The sequence below is a fragment of the Grammomys surdaster genome, unplaced genomic scaffold (assembly GCF_004785775.1).
Source record: "Grammomys surdaster isolate TR1022 unplaced genomic scaffold, NIH_TR_1.0 126036, whole genome shotgun sequence".
NCBI classification, from domain to species: domain Eukaryota; kingdom Metazoa; phylum Chordata; class Mammalia; order Rodentia; family Muridae; genus Grammomys; species Grammomys surdaster.
Window position 1 is genome coordinate 2,010,341 of NW_021620849.1, and position 23,095 is coordinate 2,033,435.

General features: G+C 41.9%; 1 protein-coding gene and 1 pseudogene across 2 annotated transcripts in view; both read left to right on the forward strand.

Annotated features, from left to right (window-relative positions):
* The first annotated feature begins 951 nt into the window (after positions 1-951).
* The window catches only part of Ticrr (TOPBP1 interacting checkpoint and replication regulator), a 42,699-nt gene continuing 20,555 nt past the window's right edge, over positions 952-23,095 (forward strand). For both annotated transcript variants that reach the window (XM_028754832.1, XM_028754833.1), the window contains exons 1-9: positions 952-1,614; positions 6,840-7,116; positions 8,158-8,399; positions 9,217-9,451; positions 11,867-11,996; positions 16,695-16,834; positions 18,619-18,837; positions 21,003-21,154; positions 22,790-22,890. In XM_028754832.1, coding sequence (XP_028610665.1) covers positions 952-1,614; positions 6,840-7,116; positions 8,158-8,399; positions 9,217-9,451; positions 11,867-11,996; positions 16,695-16,834; positions 18,619-18,837; positions 21,003-21,154; positions 22,790-22,890 — 2,159 coding nt within the window. The remainder of the gene's footprint in view (positions 1,615-6,839; positions 7,117-8,157; positions 8,400-9,216; positions 9,452-11,866; positions 11,997-16,694; positions 16,835-18,618; positions 18,838-21,002; positions 21,155-22,789; positions 22,891-23,095) is intronic.
* LOC114610307 lies at positions 14,440-14,722 on the forward strand (annotated as a pseudogene).

Consider the following 23,095-nt stretch of genomic DNA (forward strand, 5'->3'; position numbering starts at 1 on the left):
CCAGATGTTCTGCAGACTCCTGATTTATCTCACTGCTTCTATCTTGACTCCTTTAGGTATCTTTACATCACATTTTCCCACCTAGGACCCACAATGCTCTTCTTAAACCATGAGATGTATCACTTCTCTTTCTTCTCTAAAACACTTTCCTGCCTTCCGGTCCTTTACAATAGAATATCCGAGGTCCTTCCACTGTGCTCCTGCCTTGCTGAGTAGCCCCTGCTGGCCTGGAACCTGCGATCCTCCTACCTCCGTCTCTCGAGTTTGGGGATTATGAAATATTCCTTTCGGTTTTTTTTACAGAAAAAAAAAATTAAGCCCTCCGTCATAGGCTAAAAGGCTAAAGAGTAGTCTAAAGTGAATTTGACTCAACCATCCTAATCTGTGCATGTCCCAGGCTTCCAGGTTCTAGTAAATATGACCCGTTTCCGGCAGGCGACAACACTCACACTCACACCTGTGAGCAAGTAAGCGCGAGCGCGCACACACAGACACAGACAGACACACAGACACAGACACACACACAGATGTCAGAGCCCAGTCGCCCAAACGCTGGCTTCCGCGTCCACCGCCACACCCCCGAAGTACCGCCTCTTTAAATTTTAAAACGAAGGCTCAGGCCAATGAGAACTAAATTTCTCCCGGAACTCAGCGCCCCGCCCACCGTCACACCCTCCAATCACACTCTCCTCCAATCAAGTGGAGGTTGTCCACAAGCCTTCCAGTTAGGGTTAAAAATGGAAGTGCTTACGTAACTGACGTTCAGCCTGCAGCCAATAAGAGCCGAGACTGGGTACCAGCTCCGCCAATAGTAGCAGCAGTCGGAGAGCGCGGGAGCCTTCGGAGCAGGGCCTCAGAGAAGCGGGCAATGGCGCTGGTTCTCTGAAGAGAGTGCTTTACCTCAGGGAGGGGAACGCACTGCCGGGCGGAGGGAGTCCCGTGGCGGACGAGATGGCCTCCTGTCATAAAGTGGTGCTGCTCGTGGACACTGCGGGCGACTCTGCTCGCCATAGCCCGGCCCGGCGCACCGCCCTCCGCCTCCTCACTTACCTGAGCTGCCGCTTCGGCCTTGCCCGGGTCCACTGGACCTTCAAGTTCTTCGACTCTCAGGGGGCACGAAGCCGGCCCTCCCGTGTGTCCGACTTCCGCGAACTGGGAAGCCGCTCCTGGGAGGACTTCGAGGAGGAGCTGGAGGCCAGGCTGGGGGATCGCCCTCCCGGAGCCCACCTGCCCGGCCCGACGCCCAGGGCCACCCATACGCACGGAGCCCTGATGGAGACGCTGCTCGACTACCAGTGGGACCGGCCGGAGATCACGTCTCCCACCAAGCCGATCCTGCGGAGTAGCGGGAGGAGGCTGCTGGACGCCGATAGCGAGGCCAAGGAAGCCCAGGCCGCACTCGGGGGCTTTGGGAACGCCGTCTTCCTCCTGGCGCCCTGTCCGCACTCGCAGAGGGAGCTGCTTCAGTTCGTGTCGGGGTGCGAGGCCCAGGCTCAACGCGCGCCGCTCACCCCCAAGCAAGTGAAGGAGAAGGTGTTGCCCAAGAGAGTCCAGGAGGTCATGATCGCCCGAAATATAACCTTGTACTGGATGGACACCACCGAGCCATCTAAGGTAATGTGGGAGCAGTCTGGATCCAGTATGCAACTCCCCGACAGCTAAACATGTCAGGCTCTGTAAAGTGCCATAGACCCAGAATGAGTCCCGTGTGCCTTCTGAAGGAAACCCTTGCATGTCCCAAAGGACAGGTTTCCCCCCTCCCCTCCCAACAAAATGGGTAGATTCTGGGCACCTGCTGAATATGAGTGTAGAATAGCTGCGCTTTGGTACCTGTGTGCTTTTTTTGTACTTAGTTTTGCTACACAGCACTTGTATTCCATCATGTGGAAGCTTGGTGCAGTCAGGCTACAGGACTTGACTGCTTGTTTTGTCTTGTGCTGCTGTGTTTTCCTGGACCTCTAATCCTCCCCCTCTAAGGCAGTAGAAACCTTATCTTTACCTTGCTTGGTTGTCGGCCCGCCCTGATCACGCCCCAGCCCTCACCTTTAATCCCAGCACTCAGGAGGCAGGGAGAGGCAGGTGTATCTCTCTAGTTCTAGCCTCCAGGTCTATGTAGAGAGAGAGACCCTTTCTCCAAAACAAAACCCCTTTGTTGTTGTGGCATGTACTGTTTATTATATTCCTGTTGGACACGCCTGTCGTTTTCCCATTTTTTTTTTTTCCTAAAACTACCACCTCAATGATGGTGGACCATGGAAAGCTGAGGCAGAAGGATTGCCACAGGTCAAGACTAGCCAGGGCTGCAAGATCTTGTTTTTAAAAAGAAAAAAAAAAAAACAGCAAAAATCTCACAGTTATCAGGTCTTGACTGTCTTTTGTATTTCTCCATAATTGAACATTGTGAGTGTTAAGTAAATATTTGCTGTTTAATCAGTTTTTTACAAGCTTAGTCTTTATTTATTTATTTATTTTGGTTTTTTTTCGAGACAGGGTTTCTCTGTGTAGCCCTGGCTGTCCTGGAACTCACTCTGTAGACCAGGCTGGCCTCGAACTCAGAAATCCACCTGCCTCTGCCTCCCGAGTGCTGGGATTAAAGGCATGCGCCGCCACCGCCCGGCTCCAAACTTAGTCTTAAAACAGCTAATTTGGAATTTTTATTGAAGCAATGATGCTTCTTGCTCCTGTAAGTGCTATGATAAATGTGTGTGTGTATGCTTGTTAGTTTTGAAATAGTCTAGTGTAGTGTAGTGGCCTGGAGCTGTGTGTAATGGATGACTTTAAACTCTTGGTCTCCTGCTTTCATATGTATATAAAGTTTTTCTTTCTGTTCTTCATTTAGTAAAGATATATGCACTAATGAGCTACTCCATTGAGAATGCCCCACCCTGTTTTAGGTGCTGGAGACATGGTGGGTAAATAAAGTGTATTTTCTAATTTGGAAGATTGTATTATACAGATGAACAAATCAGCGATGATTTCAAAACTTGCTCTGAAGAAAAGAAAGGCTGGGTGAGGGGAGGCAGCTGGTTATTGTATTTAGAGGTGTACTTAGGCAAGAAGGCCTTTCTTGCAGACTTGAACAATGAATAAGAAAGAATGTGAAGGCTGGGAAAGACTATCCCAAGACTTAGAGAAGGTGTGTGTAAGGTTTTGAGCTTTGAGTAACTTTGTATTACAAATAGAAAGGAGAAGCCAGGTGGTGGTGGTGCAAGCCTTTAATCCCAGCCCAGCGCTTGGGAGGCAGAGGCAGGCGTATTTCAAGGCCAGCCTGGTCTACAGAGTGAGTTCCAGGACAGCCAGGGCTACACAGAGAAACCCTGTCTCGAAAAAAACAAAACAAAACAAACAAACAAACAAAAAAACAAATAGAAAGGAGACGAGCTCTGAACCCAGAAAAGCAATGGGAAGAACAGCAAAGTTAGAGGTGGCCAGTCCCCCAGGCCAGGCTTGAGACATTGATTTTGTTCTGATCAATGGGAAGATTTAGAAAGCAGTTTAAACAGGTGAAGAGCTTCTAGTTAGTAGAACTACATATCTCTAAACCAGGAATTGGTTAAATAGCAAGATTACAGATGAGAAATTAAAGATCCATACAGAATGTTAAGATTCGAGGGACGAATTGGGGAATAAATGTGATCAAAATATATTGTAAGAACAGTTCCAAGAATTGATTTAAAACTTTATTTCATGTGTATGGGTATTTTGTCTGCATGTAAGTCTATAAATTACCTGCAAGGCTGGTGCATATAAGGGCCAGAAGATAATGTCAGATTCTAGGAACTGGAGTTATCTCTTGTTTTGAGGGGCCATGTGGATGCCAAGAATTAAACCTAGTTTCTTTGAAAGAGTGGACAATACACTTAACTGCAAAGCCATCGTGCCTCCATCACTAATGAAAATACAGTGTTAAAGGTGGTTGTATGATCCATGCCTTTAATCCCAGCACTTAGACAGAGGCCAGTGGATCTCTGAGTTCAAGGCCAACCTGGTCTCCATAATGAGTTCCAGACAGAGAGACCCTGACTTGAAAAAAACAAACACATACTAGGTACTAAGTATTAGGGCTGGAGAGATGGGTAAAATTAGGAACACTGATTGCTCTTCCAGAGGTCCTGGATTCATTTCCCAGCACCAATGTGGTGGCTTACAACCTTTTGTAATTCCTTTCTCAGGGGATTTGACACCCTCTTTTGGCCTCCAAGGGCATCAGACAAGTAAGTGGTGCACAGACATACATACAGGAAAAACACCTATATACATATAATAAATTTTATACACACACACACATAAAATAAAGATTTCCAATATAAATTGTGTATAGTGGAGTGTGTGGGAGAATTGTGTACAAGTAACACACGTAAATGAAAAGTTCTTAAGTTTTGCTTTTCATCAATAGACAGCCCCCATCCTACCCTTCCAAGCTGCTCTTCTGGCTGAATTTGTTTCAATAGATTTGTTTCTAGTGACATCTGAGCTAGTTTTCTGCTCTTCCACATAGCAGTGAACCACATGGATGATAACAGGTTAAAATTGATCAATTAATTAATTGCTATTTACTGTTACAGCACTTCAAAATTTCCAAGATTGCTGTGCATGACTAAAAGAAAACTTTCAGAATAATAAAAGTATCCTGTTTTTTTGTTTTGCTTTTTAAAGACAAGGCCTGTGGTATAGCGCAGGTTGTGATATAGCCTGGAATTCAGTCCCATTGCCTTAGCCTCTCAAGTGTGTTGACATTTAATTGATCCATCAAGGTTTGTGGAAGTGTCATTTTTAAAAACATCAAGATAGTTTCATTCCTGGACTGAGGTCTCTATCATCATCTTGCTGTATTTGTGGCCAAATCCTTCTCCTCTTTGAACTTGAATATAATGGACAGTTGGGGGCCGACCTGGATAACCCTTCCAGTTCTTATGCCAGTTCTTGCCTTTATATGGCAATCTATAGTTTAAAGTTACTATCTGTAGGGTAGTTGCTCTAATTTCATATTCATAGTATTGTCATGTTACATGTGATGCTGTCAAATAGTTTATATTGTTGCTGTCCACCAACCTACTTTTCCTTCTATTTTATGGTGTACGAGTATTCTGTCTGCATTTATGTCTATGCATTACTGGTGTGCTTGGTGCCCTTGGAGGTCAGAAAAAGATGGAACTGGAGTTATAGACAGTTGTAAGCCGCTTTGTGGGTACTGGGAATTGAATCTGCGTCCCCTGGAAAAAGAGTAGCATTGAGCCATCTCCACTCCCAAGTTCACCAGTCTTGAGGGAACTAGAAGACACTGTCTCAACCATTGTTTGTCACCCAATAAAAAATTTGTTGAAAAATGCTGCTTAAATATCAGCATTCTCTCTCTGAGTGAAGCAAAGAGACAATGTTTTGACAAAGCAGGAGTTGCCATTGATAGAGAAGTATAATAAGCACCTAGTTGGTAAAGAGGCACGGGAGGTACAACCAGAAATACATTTCCTTTTATACATTCCATAATATAAAATGTGACATGTTTAAGACACAAAACTTCACTGTCCTAGAAGGTGGGGATGGCTGATGGAGAAGTTGCTGAGTTGGGTTTTAAAGGGCTTTATGGCAGTGCTAGCGTTACTTCATCTCAGGAGCAGGAAACATGAAAGGCAAACATGATGAGATATCTGATCTCTGGATGAACACACTTAAGTCATAGAGGTAGGAGTTAGAGGTAGGACACAGTCTTGGCAATCTGTGTAATAGTTTGTCAAGGCCAGGTGTGCTGTGCTCTTAATCCCAACACTTGGGAAGCTGAGGCGTGAGGACCTCAAGTTTGGCCCTTTGGATTATACGGAGAGACCTTAACTCGAATTAGCCTAAATGAATTACTGTTGATTAATTTAAAAGAGTCTAGTTGGGCCTAATGGTGTAGACCTGTGGTCTCTGTTGTTTTCAGGACAGATGGATGGAAAGCTCAGATCCTTCCTGCTTTATATAGTGAGTTCAAGTCTAGCCTGAGTAACTTGATGAGACCGTTTAAAATGAAAAGTAATTGGGCTGGAGAGATGGTTAAGAATGTTTGCTGTGCCGGGCGGTGGTGGCGCACGCCTTTAATCCCAGCACTCGGGAGGCAGAGGCAGGCGGATTTCTGAGTTCAAGGCCAGCCTGGTCTACAGAGTGAGTTCCAGGACAGCCAGGGCTACACAGAGAAACCCTGTCTCGGAAAAAAAAAAAAAAAAAACCAAAAAAAAAAAAAAAGAATGTTTGCTGCTCTTCCCTGAGTTCAGTTTCTAGCACGCATGTTAGGCAGCTAATAACTGTATGTAATACTAGCTGGCCTCTGAGGACACCCACATACCCTGCATAAAAGCAGGTATTACATATAAATAAAAATGAAGTCTTTTTAGAACTTGAAAAGCAGTAGAAAGAGGGCTAATTTACTAAAAGGCAAGTCTTTTCCTTTGTGTATCACGTGTAGGAGAGCAGAAGACAACAGGGTGCAGTTCCTCGAGTGGAACTCACTAAGTAGGTTAGCCAGCCAGAGCATATTAAGGATACATCTGCCTGTTTCTCAGTGCTAGGATAATAAACATGTGTCCCTGTGCTTGGCTTTTTTACATGGATTCTAGGGTTTGAATTCAGATCCTATGCTTATAAGCAAGCACTTGATTGACAGTCATCTCCCTAGAACTCCATTTTCTTGAAGGTATATTATGTGGTAATTATGTTCTTGAGCTATGTAGTAATAGATACTAGGTGTTATTTGTACTTAGGTCAACAGATACATTGTGTAGTTTGACCCTTTATTTTTTTCTATTTCCTCTAGTTTATTCATAAATGCTTATATAACTGTTCCTTTGTCATGTTTATTTTAGTTGTGGGCTTCCCCAGACCATGTTGGATACTGGACAGTTTGTGAACTGCTCCACCATGGAGGAGGCACCATCTTGCCAGCTGAAACTTGGAGCCTGGATTTTACTAAAGCCAGGGAAACAGTGGTGCCATGTGGTGGCGAGCTGTCACACAAGCCTCACCTCTCCCCGTGGATCTCAGCTCTGCCAGTAGATGCCACTGTAAACTGTCTGCTGTATAATTCTGAGTATGAAGCCTCATTTCCACGAGTTGAAGGGACATTATTTCTCCCTGTTAGAGGTAAGCAAATACATTTTGTTGTTGTTGTTTTTAACCTTACTTTTTTCTTTAAGGCATACTTTCATTTTCTTTAGCATTTCCTATAGCCTGGTACTCATAATGGTTATAATTGAAAAGATTAGAAGATCTGTAAGCAAAATCAGACACCACAGGAAGCCTTATTGTGGTGCAACTGCCAGTTCATGGGTTAAAAAAAACGGGGGTGGTGGAGTGAGCAATTCCCAGAAAACACACGGGGGCTCACCATCATCTATCTATAATGGGATCTGATGCCCTCTTCTGGGATGCAGGTATACATGCAGACAGAGGCACTCATACATTAAAAAAAAAAATCAAAAAACAAAAAAACCCTCCAGTTCAGGAGATGCAATGTCCTCTTCTGAACTTCAAGGACACTAGGCACTCACATGGTGCATATACATACATACATATAACATATATAAACACCGATACACATAAAAGGAAAAACAATTTTAAAGAGTACTTTTGAGTAATTTTCCATTTGTCTTTAGAATATAACCTCATAATACAGAATACACTGTCTTTTATAGGATTATTTTTCTCCTGGGTACCTTGGTATTTAACCCAGAGCCTATGTATTAGACCATTACCTACCAATGAACCATCCCTAATCTTGCCAAAGTAGATATTATTTCAGTTTTTGCTTTTGAGTCCTTTCTGAGACCTCAGAATATAGCCCAGATTGGCCTGGGCCACTCTAGTCTTCCCACCTCGTCACCTGAGTGCTGTGATTATGGACATTTACCACCACACCAACCAGAGAGTCCTATTTTCTCTTAGTACTACTTGAGTACATATTTCCAAATCATAATGGAGAAATTCTGATACCATAGCCATTTGTATAGTGCCTAGTGAATCTTCTCTGATAGCTTGCAGACAACAGGCTAAGAGTTGACATGAATTGAGTGACAGACAGTACCCACTGTCTATACTGGAAATCTTGTTTCTTTCATTCTTACTCTGACACCTCTTTTAGAAACTTTCATATGTTAGAATTTTAATATTCTTTATTTCTAACAGGCAAAGAAGTTCAAGAAACATGGGCAATCTCCCTAGAGCCTTTAGCCATGCATCAGAGGCATTTTCAAAAGCCAGTCAGAATCTTCCTAAGAGGCTCAATAGTGGCACAGTGGTCTTTCCCAATGAGTAGTGTTTTAGGCACTGACAACTGGATGCTCCAAAGTCCAGAGGAACACAAGTCAACTCAAAGGCTGTTGTTTCAGGAGCTGGTAAGCAGACTGACTGCTGAAGAATTCCATCTGGTAAGTGTCCTCCACATGTCAGGGATTCTGTCTAATAGCACACTGGTGAGATGAGATATACTTGTTCACAAAATGCCAAGGATCACGTACCTAACACAATCTCCCTAAAACTGGTGGTAGTTTTCAGATAATACTGTTTTCACTGAAGCATATGAAAATGATAATTAGTAGTGAAGGAACCATTGTAAAATTGCATATACCATGAATCCAGTTAAGTTAAAGACCTTGAGTTTACATAAGAGAAAAGGTAATTGGCCAAATAGGATGGTTGTATGAGACTGAAATCATGGGTGGTTTCTCACCATTTAATAAATACGCTATATAATATACTTAGATTTTAGTGTATTTAAGACAAAGCTGCTGTAGTGTAAAAATAGCATACTCAAAAACTTGAAACTGTCTTCTGAAAGGGAACACAAATATACCCAGCTTTGACTTTTGTTTGTTTGACACAGGGTCTCATCCCTAGTTGGCCTGGAACTTGCTTAGTAGACAAGGCTGGCCCTGAATTCACAGACCGTGCTCTCCTCTGCCCCTCCATTGCTGGGCTAAATGATGGATAGGCACTACGCCCCCAGTTTTTAAATTCTTTACCTTTCTTTGCCTTTGTAATCTCAGAAAATTAGCTTTTTTTTTTAATTCGGTTTTTCGAGACAAGGTTTCTCTGTGTAGTCCTGGCTGTCCTGGAACTCACTCTGTAGACCAGGCTGGCCTCGAACTCAGAAATCCGCCTGCCTCTGCCTCCCAAGTGCTGGGATTAAAGTTTTTAGGCATTTTGATGATAATATTCTCAACTAATTAGCATTTTTTTTTGTAGGTTGCCAGTGTGGATCCTGGTGAAGGCTGGCCCCCCATCACAGGAGTTATTTCCCCATTCTCTGCCAATGCCATGATTCTCACAGTGTTCCGAGCCAGAGAAGCTGAATTTCAGAGACATTTTCTCCAGTTAGCTGTGACTGAAGGTTCCCAGGATATAGCTTCTCCTTTCTCCGATGTTGTAGATAGTGCACTGAATCAGGTTCATAATTTATTAGAAGATCCTGCGTCTTCTGGTAAGTTTTCCCACCAGTAATTAACATAGCATGCTGTGGTTTGCAGTCTCTTCTAGCCTTTTCTTTTCATCATGTGTTTAGTGGAGTCCCAGAATGTTGTAAGTCAAATAAAACTGAGCTCTAGTAGACGCTATAGGCAGTTTAGTTTTAAAAATCCTGAAGGTCTTCTGCTAAAGGCACTATGGAACACTGTACATGTAGATGAACAGGACATGAAAGCAGAAGGGAGATTTAAAAAACGAAACAGGGGAAGAGGTTTAAAGAGAAGGGGCATGGGTAATAACTGTACTAGGAAAGGAATCAAAATATCCCATATTTCTCTCATGTGGGATCCTTCTGTATACATACATACATACATACATACATACATATGCACATGTGACATGAAAGCAGGAGAGCTGTTTGAAGGTGGGAAGGGAAACAGCAAAACTGGGACAGTTTTGAAGGGAGGGGTAAATATGAACAAGGCTCAGTGATACATACATACAAATGTCATAATGAGAAAACATTTTAAGAACTGAATGAAAATACTATGAAACCTATATTTTATACACTGAAAAATTAATTTCTTTTTCAAGATAGGGTTTCTTTTTGTATCCCTGGCTGTCGTGGAACTTACTCTGTAGACCAGGATGGCCTCAGACTTGCAGAGTGCTGGGACTACAGGTGTACACTACCACTGCTGGGCTTGAAGTTTTCATTTTAAAGCTTGGGGTGGAGACGACTGCATCAGGACTGGAATGATATCTCTGCCTGTTTAAGAGCACTGCCTGCTGTTCTAGAAACCTGGATTTAATTCCCAGCACCCAGATGGTGCCTCACAGCTGTATGTAATTCCAGTTCCAGGGGATGCAACACCCTTTTCTGGCTTTTACAGATACTACATGGAAGTGGTACACAGGCACATGCAGGAAAAAACACCCATACACATAAAATTACCAAATAAAAAATAAAAAAGGAACTTCAGGGCTATGGAGATGTCTCAGGGATAAGGATGCTTTCTGCCAAGCCTGAGAATCTGAGTTTAATCTCTGGACCATGTACAGATAGAGAGAACTGACGTGACAGCATATGCACATTGTCTCAGGTACATGCATACACACAGTAATAATAATAGCCTTTTAGAAAGGTATGTTAAATACGTAAGTAAACTGCTTAACACATGTATATCATTCTTAAACAAGGGGTGAAGAAGCTGTAATGGAAGGAAGTGAAAGCAGAGGTTGGTATTATAAAGGTTGAGGTTGGTATTATAGAAATGTGGGTGAATGACAAGAAAAAGAATGTAGTCAAACAGGCAGGAGTATGGATAGGAAGAGTGTAGTGGATAGTTTTCTTGTATTTACATTAATTTGCTTCAAATGCTACTGGTGCTTTTTGCATAGGATAAAGTATTAGCATATTTAAAACAATCACATTAATATATTATCTCACTTGTCAATTGTGTATAGGCTGTTTGTAAAGTTTTAGAAACAGATCAGAAAACTCTTTGGAGTAGTGTAAAATAGCACTGTGAGTATTTTGCCAGTGTTCCATTCTCTAGCATGGCTTGGTTTCTTGGAATATGTAAGTCAGTTGATGACTTACTCCATCCAGATGAGGTTCTACTGCTGCTTATTCAACACACTCTAACAGGCCTGTTCTAACAGAGCCTACATGTCTATAACTCTCAAGATTGTATCTTACTGGCTCAGATTTACCAACTCGATACAGGATGGTGAGTCTACTCTGTTTTAGACTGCTTTTATGTTAGCAGTTTATTACTTATTCTTGTAGTAAATTTCTGAGAAGAGAAAAATAGCATAGATTTAGCTAGGTGGTGGTGGTGAATGTTTAATCCCACCATTTGGGAGGCAGAGATAGGTGGATCTTTCTGAGTTCCAGAGCAAGTTGCAGGATACCCAGGGATACACAGAGAAACCCTGTCTTGAAAAAACAACAGCTGGACAGTGGTGGCGCAAACCTTTAATCCCAGCACTTGGGAGCAGAGGCAGGAGGATTTCTGAGTTCGAGGCCAGCCTGGTCTACAGAGTGAGTTCCAGGACAGCCAGGGCTACACAGAGAAACCCTGTCTCGAAAAACCAAAAAAAAAAAAAAAAAGAAAAACAACAACAACAAGAAAGAAGGGAAGGAATGAAGAAAGGAAGGAAAAGCATAGTTTTAAATACATTTAGAGGAACATTTTAGATAGAAATAAGGTGAAATTTCAGTAATAGGAGCAAAGAGCTTCCAATTCTGTTTACATCCTCACCCTCCACCCCTGCCTCAGACAAGCCCCGGAGGAGTTGGAAATGCAGAATGGCAGATGTTGTAACATGAGCATTTGGAGAGAGGGAGTCAGTCCGGGGGAAAAGCATGAGCTTGGATTTTTCTCTCCTTGGCTCTGATGTCTTCTTCTGTTTTCTGTTCCTTTAGTCCCCTGTGTTCCAGAGTGGGTCCAGCAGGAGCTTAGTCGTACCGGTCCCTGGAGTCCAGCTCTTGTCGAAAAGTGGTTTCCTTTCTCTAACAGCAGTGGTGCCACTTCAGATTTGATGGAATCATTTTGGTAAAGCTTTATACATCTCTTTCTATATTGATCTTTGAAGTCAATAGTCAGATGTAAACAGGCTTGTTCTATAGGAGCAAGCATATCCTATAACTCAGTGTCATGTCTTACCAATTTGTTGCAGTATGATGGGACTCTGCATCTTTAGACTGCTTTAACACTACTGTGTTATGCCGGGCGGTGGTGGCGCAGGCCTTTAATCCCAGCACTTGGGAGGCAGAGGCAGGTGGATTTCTGAGTTCGAGGCCAGCCTGGTCTACAGAGTGAGTTCCAGGACAGCCAGGGCTACACAGAGAAACCCTGTCTCAAAAAACCAAAAACAAAACAAAACAAAACACTACTGTGTTATTCTACTAAAAGCCACGTTTAAAATGAAGTAGATTTCTGAGAATAGAGAAACAACGTATTTTAAATGCATTTAGATGATTATTTCAGTCAAGTGTAAGTAAATACTCCCATAGTATATAGACACACATCTCTGTTATTGTCCTGTTGCTGTGAAGAGATACCATGACCAAGCCAACTTATAAAATAAAGCATTTACTTAGGGGTTTGTTTTTAGTTTCAAGAGTTAGTCCACGAGCACCATAGTTTGGGAGTATGGTGGCAGGCAGTCAGGCAGATATAGTTCCTGAGTGGTAGTTGAGAGCTTACATCTGATCACAACTTGGAGGTAGATCAAGAGAGAGATGAGATCCTCAAAGCCTCAAAGCCTACCCTTAGTGACACAAAGCCACACCTCCTAGTCCTTCCTTAAAAGTCCACCAACTGAGTACAAAGCATTCAAATACATGAGCCTATGGGGGCCATTCTCATTGAAACCACCACACTATTTATCTATCTATATAAAATATATGAAAATCAGGAAGCATTTACAACTAAGTATCAATTACAGCAGAAATTAAGTTACCTTGCATTGGTGAGATTGCTTAATAGGTAAACTTATTAGCTGCCAAACCTGATGACTTGAATTTGATCTCTTGAATCTACATGGTTGAAGAAATAGGTAACTTCTGCGAGTTATCCTCTGACCTTCATATGTGTGCTTTGGCATGTGTATACACACACACACACACACAAATAATTCAAAGAAGATAATTGAACTGTACTATAGGTCTGGTTTGACTAAGAACGGCCCCAGTAGGTTCATGTATTTGAATGCTTGGTCATTAGGGAGTGGGACTACTTGAGAGGACTGAGGAGGTTGGCTTTGTTGGAGGAAGTGTGTCACTGGAGGTGGGCTCTGAGGTTTCAAAAGCCCAAGCCAGTCCAAGCTAGTCCCAGTGTCTTTCTCTTCCTGTGCCTGTGGGTCTGGATCTGGAACAATCAGCTGCCATGTCTGCCTGTGTGGAGCCATGTTCCTCACTCTAATGAAAACCTCTAAACTATAAGCAAGCCCTGATTAAATGCTGCCCTTTATAAGAGTTGCCATGCTCATAGTGTCTCTTCACAGCAAGAGAACACTGATTAAGGCAATAGATTAATTTATGCTGAAAGAAATAGTTATAAATTCACTGGTTATTTTTCTAAAGAGAAAACTAAGAACCAATTAGTAAGAATCAAGTATAAGCAGGGGAAAGAACCAGGAATGGTGGCACTTTCCAGTAATCTCAGCAGTTGGTGAGATGCAGAGTTAGAAGCCAGTCTGGGCTGCCTAGCAGGACTTATCCAGAAGCAAAGACAAAAATCAAAACTACCTCCCACCTCCAATGTAGAGAGGGAGTAATAGGGATAAGAACAAGCACGAATTACATAGAAAATAAATGACAACAGAGACTAAAGGTGGTTTTTAAAAACGTCACTCAAGGGCCAGCAAGGTGGCTCAGCAGATGGAGGTGCACAGACCTTGTGCTTGAGGTCACTCCCTGGAACCTGTGGAAGGATGGAACTGACTCCACAAAGTTATCTGACCTCCACACAAATCATGCACCCATGTCTGCATACACACACTCAAAAGTAAACACAAAAGAAAGAGAAGTCAAAGTAAGTCTTAACACTAAACAACTGAAGAAGATAAAGGTTTTACCCAATTACATGGTTTAGAAATGTAGAAGATATAGTAGAAATTCAAATTACTATTAAAAGGTAAAGGTGAGTTATTTTTACTCTTCAATATAATTATTATCTATTTGTTCCAAAGTTATTTGCTAAAAGAATTCTCTCCAGTTGAATTCCTTTCGGTCAGTCGACCACTATTGTTCAGATACCTTTCTAGACTGAAGAGTCCAGAAACTGTTTATACCACATTGTCTAAAAACACTGTGCCAAGATGCCATATACTGTACCTTTATAGCTACAGGTAAATGATGAAACTTAAGAGAATACAGGGTCCACCGCTGCTGCCTGCTTCTTCTGCCACTCCTGATGCTGCTTGTGTGCTCCTTCAGTGCGGACCTGGTGCCTCTTTTGTGAAGCAGCAGCTGAGGCGATTCCGGTGCTAGCCATGACTGACGGGAAACCTAAGGAAGGAATCAAGACTGAGAACAACGATCACATTAATTTGAAGGGGGGGACAGGATGGTTCTGTGGTGCAGTTTAAGATTAAGAGGCACACACCACTTAGTAAACTAATGAAAGCCTATTGTGAACAGCAGGGTTTGTCAATGAGCCAGATCAGATTCCGGTTTGATGGGCAACAAATCAACGAATCAGACACGCGTGCACATTTGGAACTGGAGGATGAAGACACAATTGTGTTCCAGCAGCAGACAGGAGATGTCTACTAAAAAGGGAACCTGCTACTTTACTCCAGAATTTTGTAATAAACCAAGAATACATTCTCAATTAGAAAACTGCAGTTTGGTCCTGCCACATCCTGACTACTGCAATACAGTTTTCTCTTTCATTTCCCTGTCCCCATTTCTTTATGGTACATAAAGTAACTGGTGTATGTGCACAAGCATATTGCACTTTTTTTCTTTCCTTTTTTAAACTAAATGGCCAATGTTCTGACTTGGCTGACATCGGATGGAGATTATCTGGGGGAAAATACCGGGTCTGTGAAAATACCCCTCTACTCCGTTAGTGGCATGCTCATTCAACTCTTATCTTTATATTTGAATAAGTTACTTTGCTCTCACTGTTTTAACAAAAGAACTCAACAACAATCCTTGCATACCTTGTTCGATTGGAGAATTTTAATGTTTTTCATTTATTGTAAAACTAAAGAGAATTTTATAACTTTTTTGTACGTAGCTGTTACATGCAGGGCAATCTGTCTTTATTTTAAGTAGGGATAAATTACTCTTGAACAAAATGATCCTAGTTTTACCTTCAAGTCAAGTGTCTTGTTTAAATAAACTTCTTGTTTAAAAAAAAGAATTCAGCCAGGTTGTTGGATGTGTACAATGGTACATCCACACACAAATACATGAATAAAATGTAATAAATTTTATTAAATTTAATAAAAGTAAAAGAAAAACCAAACCAAAATACACACAGTGAACTACATAGGCTAATGGGGCACACACCAAAAAAAAAATACAGCCATGTTGCTACATAATGTATAAAGTTAATACTATGCCCATCACAAACAGAATCTATTATTTAAAAACTATAGACTTAATCCCTCTAGACTATGGTCTTAAAAACTACAGTATCCAACAAAAGAAACTTATTAACAAGTCACTAAGAAGACTTAGAATATAAATCACAGGGTGCCCTGCTTCAGGTTTAGTGCTTAGAAGTGTAAGAGGATGGATAGAAATAAGTCGAAGATCAAAATAAAAGTTCCTCCTCTCATGACCTGCAGGTTTTCTGTACAGCTACAGTACACAAGGCAGTGTGGTGTTAGCACACTGGTAAGCCAGACCAGTGGGAGAATGTAGACAGCCTACAGAGCCTGCATCGTTGAGGATGTGGCACATAATGGACACGGGTGGCGGGGTGAGCCCCAGGGAAGACAGGTTCAGTAGTAAGTAATCATCTGACAGTTGGCTATCTAAAAGATAAAAATTGTTTCAGAAAACAAGAAATTTCTAGTAGATTAGAAAAATATGAAAGCATTTTAAAATTATTAGAAAGACATAACCCAGGACAAATTATACATAGATGTGAGTGCTTGACGTGGCTATGTTGCATGAATGCAGATGCCCTAGGGGGTAGGATTTGTCCCCTGAAACTGGAAATACAGATGGTTTGAGCCACCTTGTGGGAATCAAACCTGGGTCCTCTGAAAGAGCAGTAAGTGCTCTTAACCACTGGAGCCATCTCATATACTTCTGTTAAAAGTAGTAAAGATGAATAAAGTAAAGCTATTTATATACAAATGAAAAATATGCTGAATATGAGCAGCTGTTCATTTATATAAAATGTACAACATGGGAAATAGAAATCCTTTTTGTGCTTATACATAAAATACAAATAAGTCTAAATTCCTGTGGGAGTAGATGGGAAAAGATGGAGTGGGGCTTTAACTGTGTCTATAATTGTCTGATTTCTTTTAAATGTTGAAGCAGCTATAACTATTAACAAGAATTTAATCTTGATGCTTTTCTAGTTGAAAAGTTCATATTTTCAAATTAACAGTAAAACTTTAGGAAGAAAAGGGGTGAGAGCACAAACCGCTACCATCCAACTTCTGTGGCATAAGGTGTCTGCTGAAGTTCAGACTGTATGCATGACATTGCTAGCCCTGCACATGTTCTCATGGTCTGCAGAATTGGAATTTGGCCTTATCCTATGCCTCTTGTCTTACAGGTTGTTACACGCTGCCTCACCTGATAATGGTGAATCCTCCAAAACCGAAAGTGAACTAACACGCTGCCTCTCTGAGCTCTACCAGAAAAAATCTCACGAAGAGTCTACTGTACTCAATCAAGAACGCAGCAGAAAGAAACGTATGCACGTAGAAAGCCCGTTTCTTAAGACAGTCTTATTTTCCTTTTGAGACTATACATTTTATTTATTTAATTATTGTTTTTTGTTTTTGTTTTTCAAGACAGGGTTTCTCTGTGTAGAGCCCTGGCTGTCCTGGACTCACTTTGAAGACCAGGCTGGCCTTGGACTTACAGAGATCCACCTGCCTCTGCCTCCTGAGTGCTGGGGTTAAAGTCATGGGCCGCCACCACCACCTGGCCAAGAAAGTACATTTTAAAACACTGTTATTCTTTCTAAAAAAGAAACAAAAGCTTGATTAAGATTAAAATGGAAGCTGGGCGGTGGTGGCACACGCCTTTAATCCCAGCACTTGGGAGGCAGAAGCAGGCGGATTTCTGCGTTCAAGGCCAACCTGGTCTACAGAGTGAGTTCCAGAACAGCCAGGGCTACACAGAGAAACCCTGTGTCTAAAAACCAAAAAAAAAAAAAAAAAGATTGAAATGGAAACTAAAGACAAATTTTCATATTTTGAAATAATTATATTAGTTCAATATGGATTAAATCACTGATGTTCTTCCTAATGAATTGAGCACCTCATTTTGATTATAATAGAAATATTAATACAGCTTTTACAAAAACTACTTATAAGCCGGGCAGTGGTGGCGCACGCCTTTCATCCCAGCACTTGGGAGGCAGAGGCAGGCGGATTTCTGAGTTCGAGAGTTCAAGGCTAGCCTGGTCTACAGAGCAAGTTCCAGGATAGTCAGGGCTACACAGAAAAACCCTGTCTTGAAAAGCCAAAAAAAAAAAAAAACTACTTACAAATATTTGCTCATCAGTTTCTTTGCCTCCCCGACCCCTTAGCCATGAACTGAACCCAGGGCATCAGGCATATTAGGCTTTACCCCTGAGCAGCATCCCCAGCCTGACTGTAATCCTCCTGCTTCACTCATGTTGTTGAACATGTAGAGTGTTTGCAATTTCTTTTTTGTTTGTTTGTTTGTTTTATTTTGTGTTTTTTGAGACAGGGTTTCTGTGTAGCCCTGGCTGTCCTGGAACTCACTCTGTAGACCAGGCTGGCCTACCTCTGCCTCCCAAGTGCTGGGATTAAATGTGTGTGCCACCACCACCCAGCTGTGTTTGCAATTTCTGTCACTATAATGTTGTAATATGTATCATGAGTAAACTCTGAGAGAGTTCCATTTTAGAGGTTTCCAAGAATGAGCTCCTGTGTTAAAGAGTATGAAAATTGTCTTTTGATGTAGATTGCTAAATTGTTTCAGAAAAGGCATGTTCTTGCCTAGTATGCATGAGCTATGAGCTCTGTCCCTAGCACTGCAAAGAGGAAAAGTCTCATCACGACTCTTGACTGTTGGGTGACACTAAATTGAAGTGTGTGTGGGATTGGCTTTGTGTAAAAGTCATTGAGATGTGACTGGAGAGTGGACTCAGCAGTTAAGAACATTAGTTGCTTTTGCAGAGGACCCAGAATTAGTTCCCGGCGCCCATATGGCAGCACACAGCCATCTGTAACTCTAGTTCCAGAGGATCCAGTACCCTCTTCTCATCTCCTTGGGTATCTTTTAAAAAGAAAGAAAAAGATTGTTGAAATATTTTGCTCTAAACTTCAGTAAAAGGAACCTGTTTACTCTGTATTGTAGGTAGAAGCAGATAAAATAACTACCTAGTTTAGATAATTTCTGAAGGAAGAGATTTCATTCCAGTATTCTTTCATAGTATTTGGAAACTATAGTTCTTGGTTCCATAGAAGTGAAACTTGACTTCCCATGCTGATGTTTTGCAGGTGGTATCCCTCGAACTCCAGTGAGACAGAAGATGAATACCATGTCCCGCTCCTTGAAGATGTTGAATGTGGCGAGGCTAAATGTAAAGGCTCAGAAGTTACATCCAGATGGTAGTCTAGATATGGCTGTGGAGAAAGGGCTCCAAAAGACTGTCGTTGGCAGAACAGCAGACAAATTGGAAGACAGAGGAAGAATATTAAGAAGTTCTAAACTTAAAGGTACTCATTCATCCTAGAGCATTTGATGTCTGTGTTACTGTACAAGAGGGCTGGAGGCTGGGGAATCTAGCCCAGTTGGTAGACTGCTTGCCTAGCATTCATGAAATCCTTGGGTTGATTCCCCAGAACCACATAAAACTTAGCATGATGGTTCACACGCATAGTCTCAGCACGAGAAGATAGAAGCAGGAGGATCAGAATTCTGGTGTCCGTGCATCTATGTAATAAGTTTGAGGCCAGCTGAGCTGTATGAACCCTCATGTAAGTAAATATACAAATAAAATGAAATAGGAGAGGGGAGAGGAGACATAGATGGAGATTATTTGGGGAATTGAAGACTAGATTAAAACCTGAGTTACTCTTTAGGAGCCATCTACCTTTAATTTTTTTTTTATTTAATTAGTTTATTTTATTGAACTAAGGCTTCATGTAGTTCAGGCTATTTTCAAACTCTCTGTGTAGCTGCCTTGAACTCCTGATCCTCCTGCCTCCACCTTACCAGTGCTGGGATTTTGGGCATGTGCCTCCATGCCCAGTAGAATCTTTCCTTGACCTGGAGCTTGCTGAGAGAGTAGGCTGGCTAGCTAGTGAGCCCTAAGGATCCACCTGTCTCCATTTCCCTCCCTACCCCCCTATCCCCCACCCCCACCCTCACCCTGAGTTGGAGTTATAAGTGTGGTCCACCACATCTGGCTTTTTAGAATGCTGGTGCTGGGAGATCAGGTTCAGGTCCTTATAGCTTGCAACTGAGCCATTACTGACCAAGCCCGCTCAGTCAGTTTACAGGTTCTCTAGCGCAGGAGTGAGGATTAAAAGAAAAGAGACGGTTAGACAAAATTGCAGCATGACCCCAGCCAGTTCTGAGGCTGAAGGCAGGTTCCTTTAATTCAACTTTTCTTTTAAACCCTTTTAATTACATGCAAGTATTTAGGTCAGTTCTAGGTTTGAGGAACCAACATTACAGTAGAAACAAACAGTCAGGGAACAAACAAGGCAATATACAGAGTCCCGGGGTGATCACTCTCATGATCGCTGATTCTAAGGGCTCATCAGGATGACAAAGTATCTGAGCCTACTTCCCTGTCCTAGCCCACAGTCATATTCATGCCTGAGGCTTACCTCTTTGTTTTAGCCTAAGACTAGGATTCCTGACTGAATTTACTTCTCTGTTTTAGCCTAAAAATAGACTCCTGCCTGAACTTACTTCCTTGTCATGGCCCAAAGTCAGATTCTTGTCTAAAGCCCAATTCCTTGTCCTTGGCCAATGTCAGATTCCTGCCAAGCAGCCCCAATGGCTTCCCACACATTACTATTGAGTTTTAAATAATTTTTTTACAATATTTTAATTTATATGTGCATGTATGCATGTACATGTTATGGTGTACACGTGGAGGTCAGAGGACAGCTCATGGGAGCTCGTCCTCTCTACCTTGTGGGTCCTAGAGACCAAACCCAGGTCATCAGGCTTGGCAGCAGGCATGCTTAGCTGTGGATCCCCTTACTAGCCTGTTCTTGAGTTTAAGAGGGCTTTGTATATTTTGGATAATGGGCCTTTGTCTGATGTCCTTTGTAAATATTTTCTCCAAGTCTATGGCTTATCTTTTACACTCTGGTCAATATATTGGTAGAACATTAGTATTTAATTTATTTTTAGTTAGTTGGGTGTTTGGGTTTTTGTTTGTTTCTTTGTTTTAAATTTCATGAAACCTTGGCTAATCTCAAGCCTACTTACTATGTGGCTGAGTCTCGCCTTGAACTCCTATCCCTCCTTTCTCCAGATCACCTTTATTGTCTTGTAGCTGTCTGAGACCTTTCTTTTTCCTATTATGACTGACTCACTTTGATCAATCTCGAGCATTATAGGTTGTGTCTGAACCTAATATTCCCATTTGGGTGTTCAATTGTTCTAGCACCGTTTGTTGATCTTTTATTCAGTGTATCACCTTTGTTCTTTGTTAAAGGTCAGTTGACTGCTAGGCACTGTGGAATGTTTGACATCATCCCTGGCATGTACACACTACATGCTAGAAAGCCTTAGTGTCAGTCATGGCCATCCAGAAATAATGAGATCTCTCCTGGAAGACAAAAGTCTCTGTCTCCTTACATAATGCACAGAGTTGATCTGAATATGATAACCAAATGTTCTCCCCCCTCACCCCCCACAGAATTTAAAACTGAAGAGGAGCTTCTGGCTTATATACATGACAACTACCGAAAGACTGTGACTACGGGAGAAATCACATTGTATTCATGTGCTCAAAATATGGTCTCAACCATTAAAGTGTTCCTAAAGTCAAAGGATGTCAAGGAATTAGAAGTAAGAAAGTCTGATAATACTGCCATAGACGTAGTGTTTGGTGGATGGTGGGTTTAGTGCACATACCCTAAAGAATTTCCATTACACTGCACATGATTGAAAACTGATGAATATACTGGAGAGATGGTGCAGTGATCCAAGTACTGCTTCCCACAGGACCCGGGTTCAGCTCCAAGCTACATGGTGGCTCAACACCTGTAGTAACTCCGGTTTCCTTCCTTCCTTCCTTCCTTCCTTCCTTCCTTCCTTCCTTCCTTCCTTCCTTCCTTCTTTCTTTCTTTCTTTTTGTTGTTTTGTTTTGTTTTTTCGAGACAGGGTTTCTCTGTGTAGCCCTGGCTGTCCTGGAACTCACTCTGTAGACCAGGCTGGCCTCGAACTCAGAAATCCACCTGCCTCTGCTTCCCAAGTGCTGGGATTAAAGGCGTGCACCACCACCGCCCGGCTTATTTCTTTCTTTCTTTCTTTCTTTCTTTCTTTCTTTCTTTCTTTACTTATTTATTTATTTTGTAACTCAAGTTTCAAGTGATCTGATGACTTCTGCCCTCTTTGGGCACTGCATGCATGTGATGCACAGATGTACATACAGTCAAAACATCTATACATGTAAAATAAAATAAAGAACATGTGAATATTTAAAAAAGAAAGAAGAGTGCTGAGTAGAGGATTGGGTACAGTTCCAGGTTTCAGGATGCGAGCCTGATACACTGGAGGCTAGGAATTCAAGTAGACCTCTGTCCCCGTGAGGCTGCTGTAATGTGTGTTGTGTGTAGACCTCTGTCCCAGTGAGGCTGCTGTAACGTGTGTTGTGTGTTAGCTATATGAACTAAACTAACGGCTTTAACCCTAGCTACTCTTCAGAATGACTTTTGTTATTGTTGATTTTGTTTTTATTATTTATCTGTTTGTTTATTTTTTTGTGTATATGAGTATTTTGTCTGCATATCATGTGCACTGAGTCCCCTGGAACTGGAGTTACAGAGTTACAGACATTTGTTAACTACCATGTGGTTGGTGGGTATCAAACTTGAGTCCTCTAGAACAGCAGACAGTGCTGAACCATCTCACCAGCCCTGCTGGGTTTTTTGTTGTTGGTTTTCTTTTTCTTTTTCTTTCTTTCTTTTTTTTTTTTTTGGAAAGAATAGAGTTTATTCAGGGCATGGGGAGGGGAGTTAAGAGGGTAGTAGAGGGGGAGAGAGAGAGAGAGAGAGAGAGAGAGAGAGAGAGAGAGAGAGAGAGAGAGAGAGAGAGAGACTATCTCAAGAAAAAAAGATCTTTTTTTGTGGTGTGTGTGTGTGTATAGCAAGGGGTGTGTGGTATATGTATGCATGTGTGCAAGTACTTGCAGAGTCCAGAAGAACATATCTGATCCTCAAGAGCTGGAATTACGAGTGGTTGTGAGCAGTCTAACATTGATGCTAGCTAGCAATCCTCTGCAAGAGCAATATCTGCTCTTAATTCTAGCCATTGTGCCATCTGTACAGCCCAGGAAACCTTTCTTTAACAGTTCAAATCTAAAGGCTTGCTGTATCTACTTTTTTTAAACAAAACAAAACAAAAAAAAACATATTCTCTTTAAGATAGCAAAGGGAAACGTAAGTAACAGTTTTCTCCTACATCATTACTTTGTATTTGCAGGTGACCTGCCTGAATCATATGAATAGTAACCTCTTAAAAACCAGCAAGACCCTCAGACAGAACCTAGGGGGAAAGATGGATAAAGAAGACAAAGTCAGAGAGTAAGAAACCACTTTGTTTATTTTTACCATTACTCCAAAACAGTTCTGAGGTTATCTTTTGTCATAATCTTTATGATGTTCTGAGGGGCCGTTGGAGTCACCTAATTACCTAAGAGGCATACCAGTATTTAGAGAAAGCACTGAATTCTTACTGTACTCATTTCCCTCCCTCCCTCCCTCCTTCCCTCCCTCCCTCCCTCCCTCC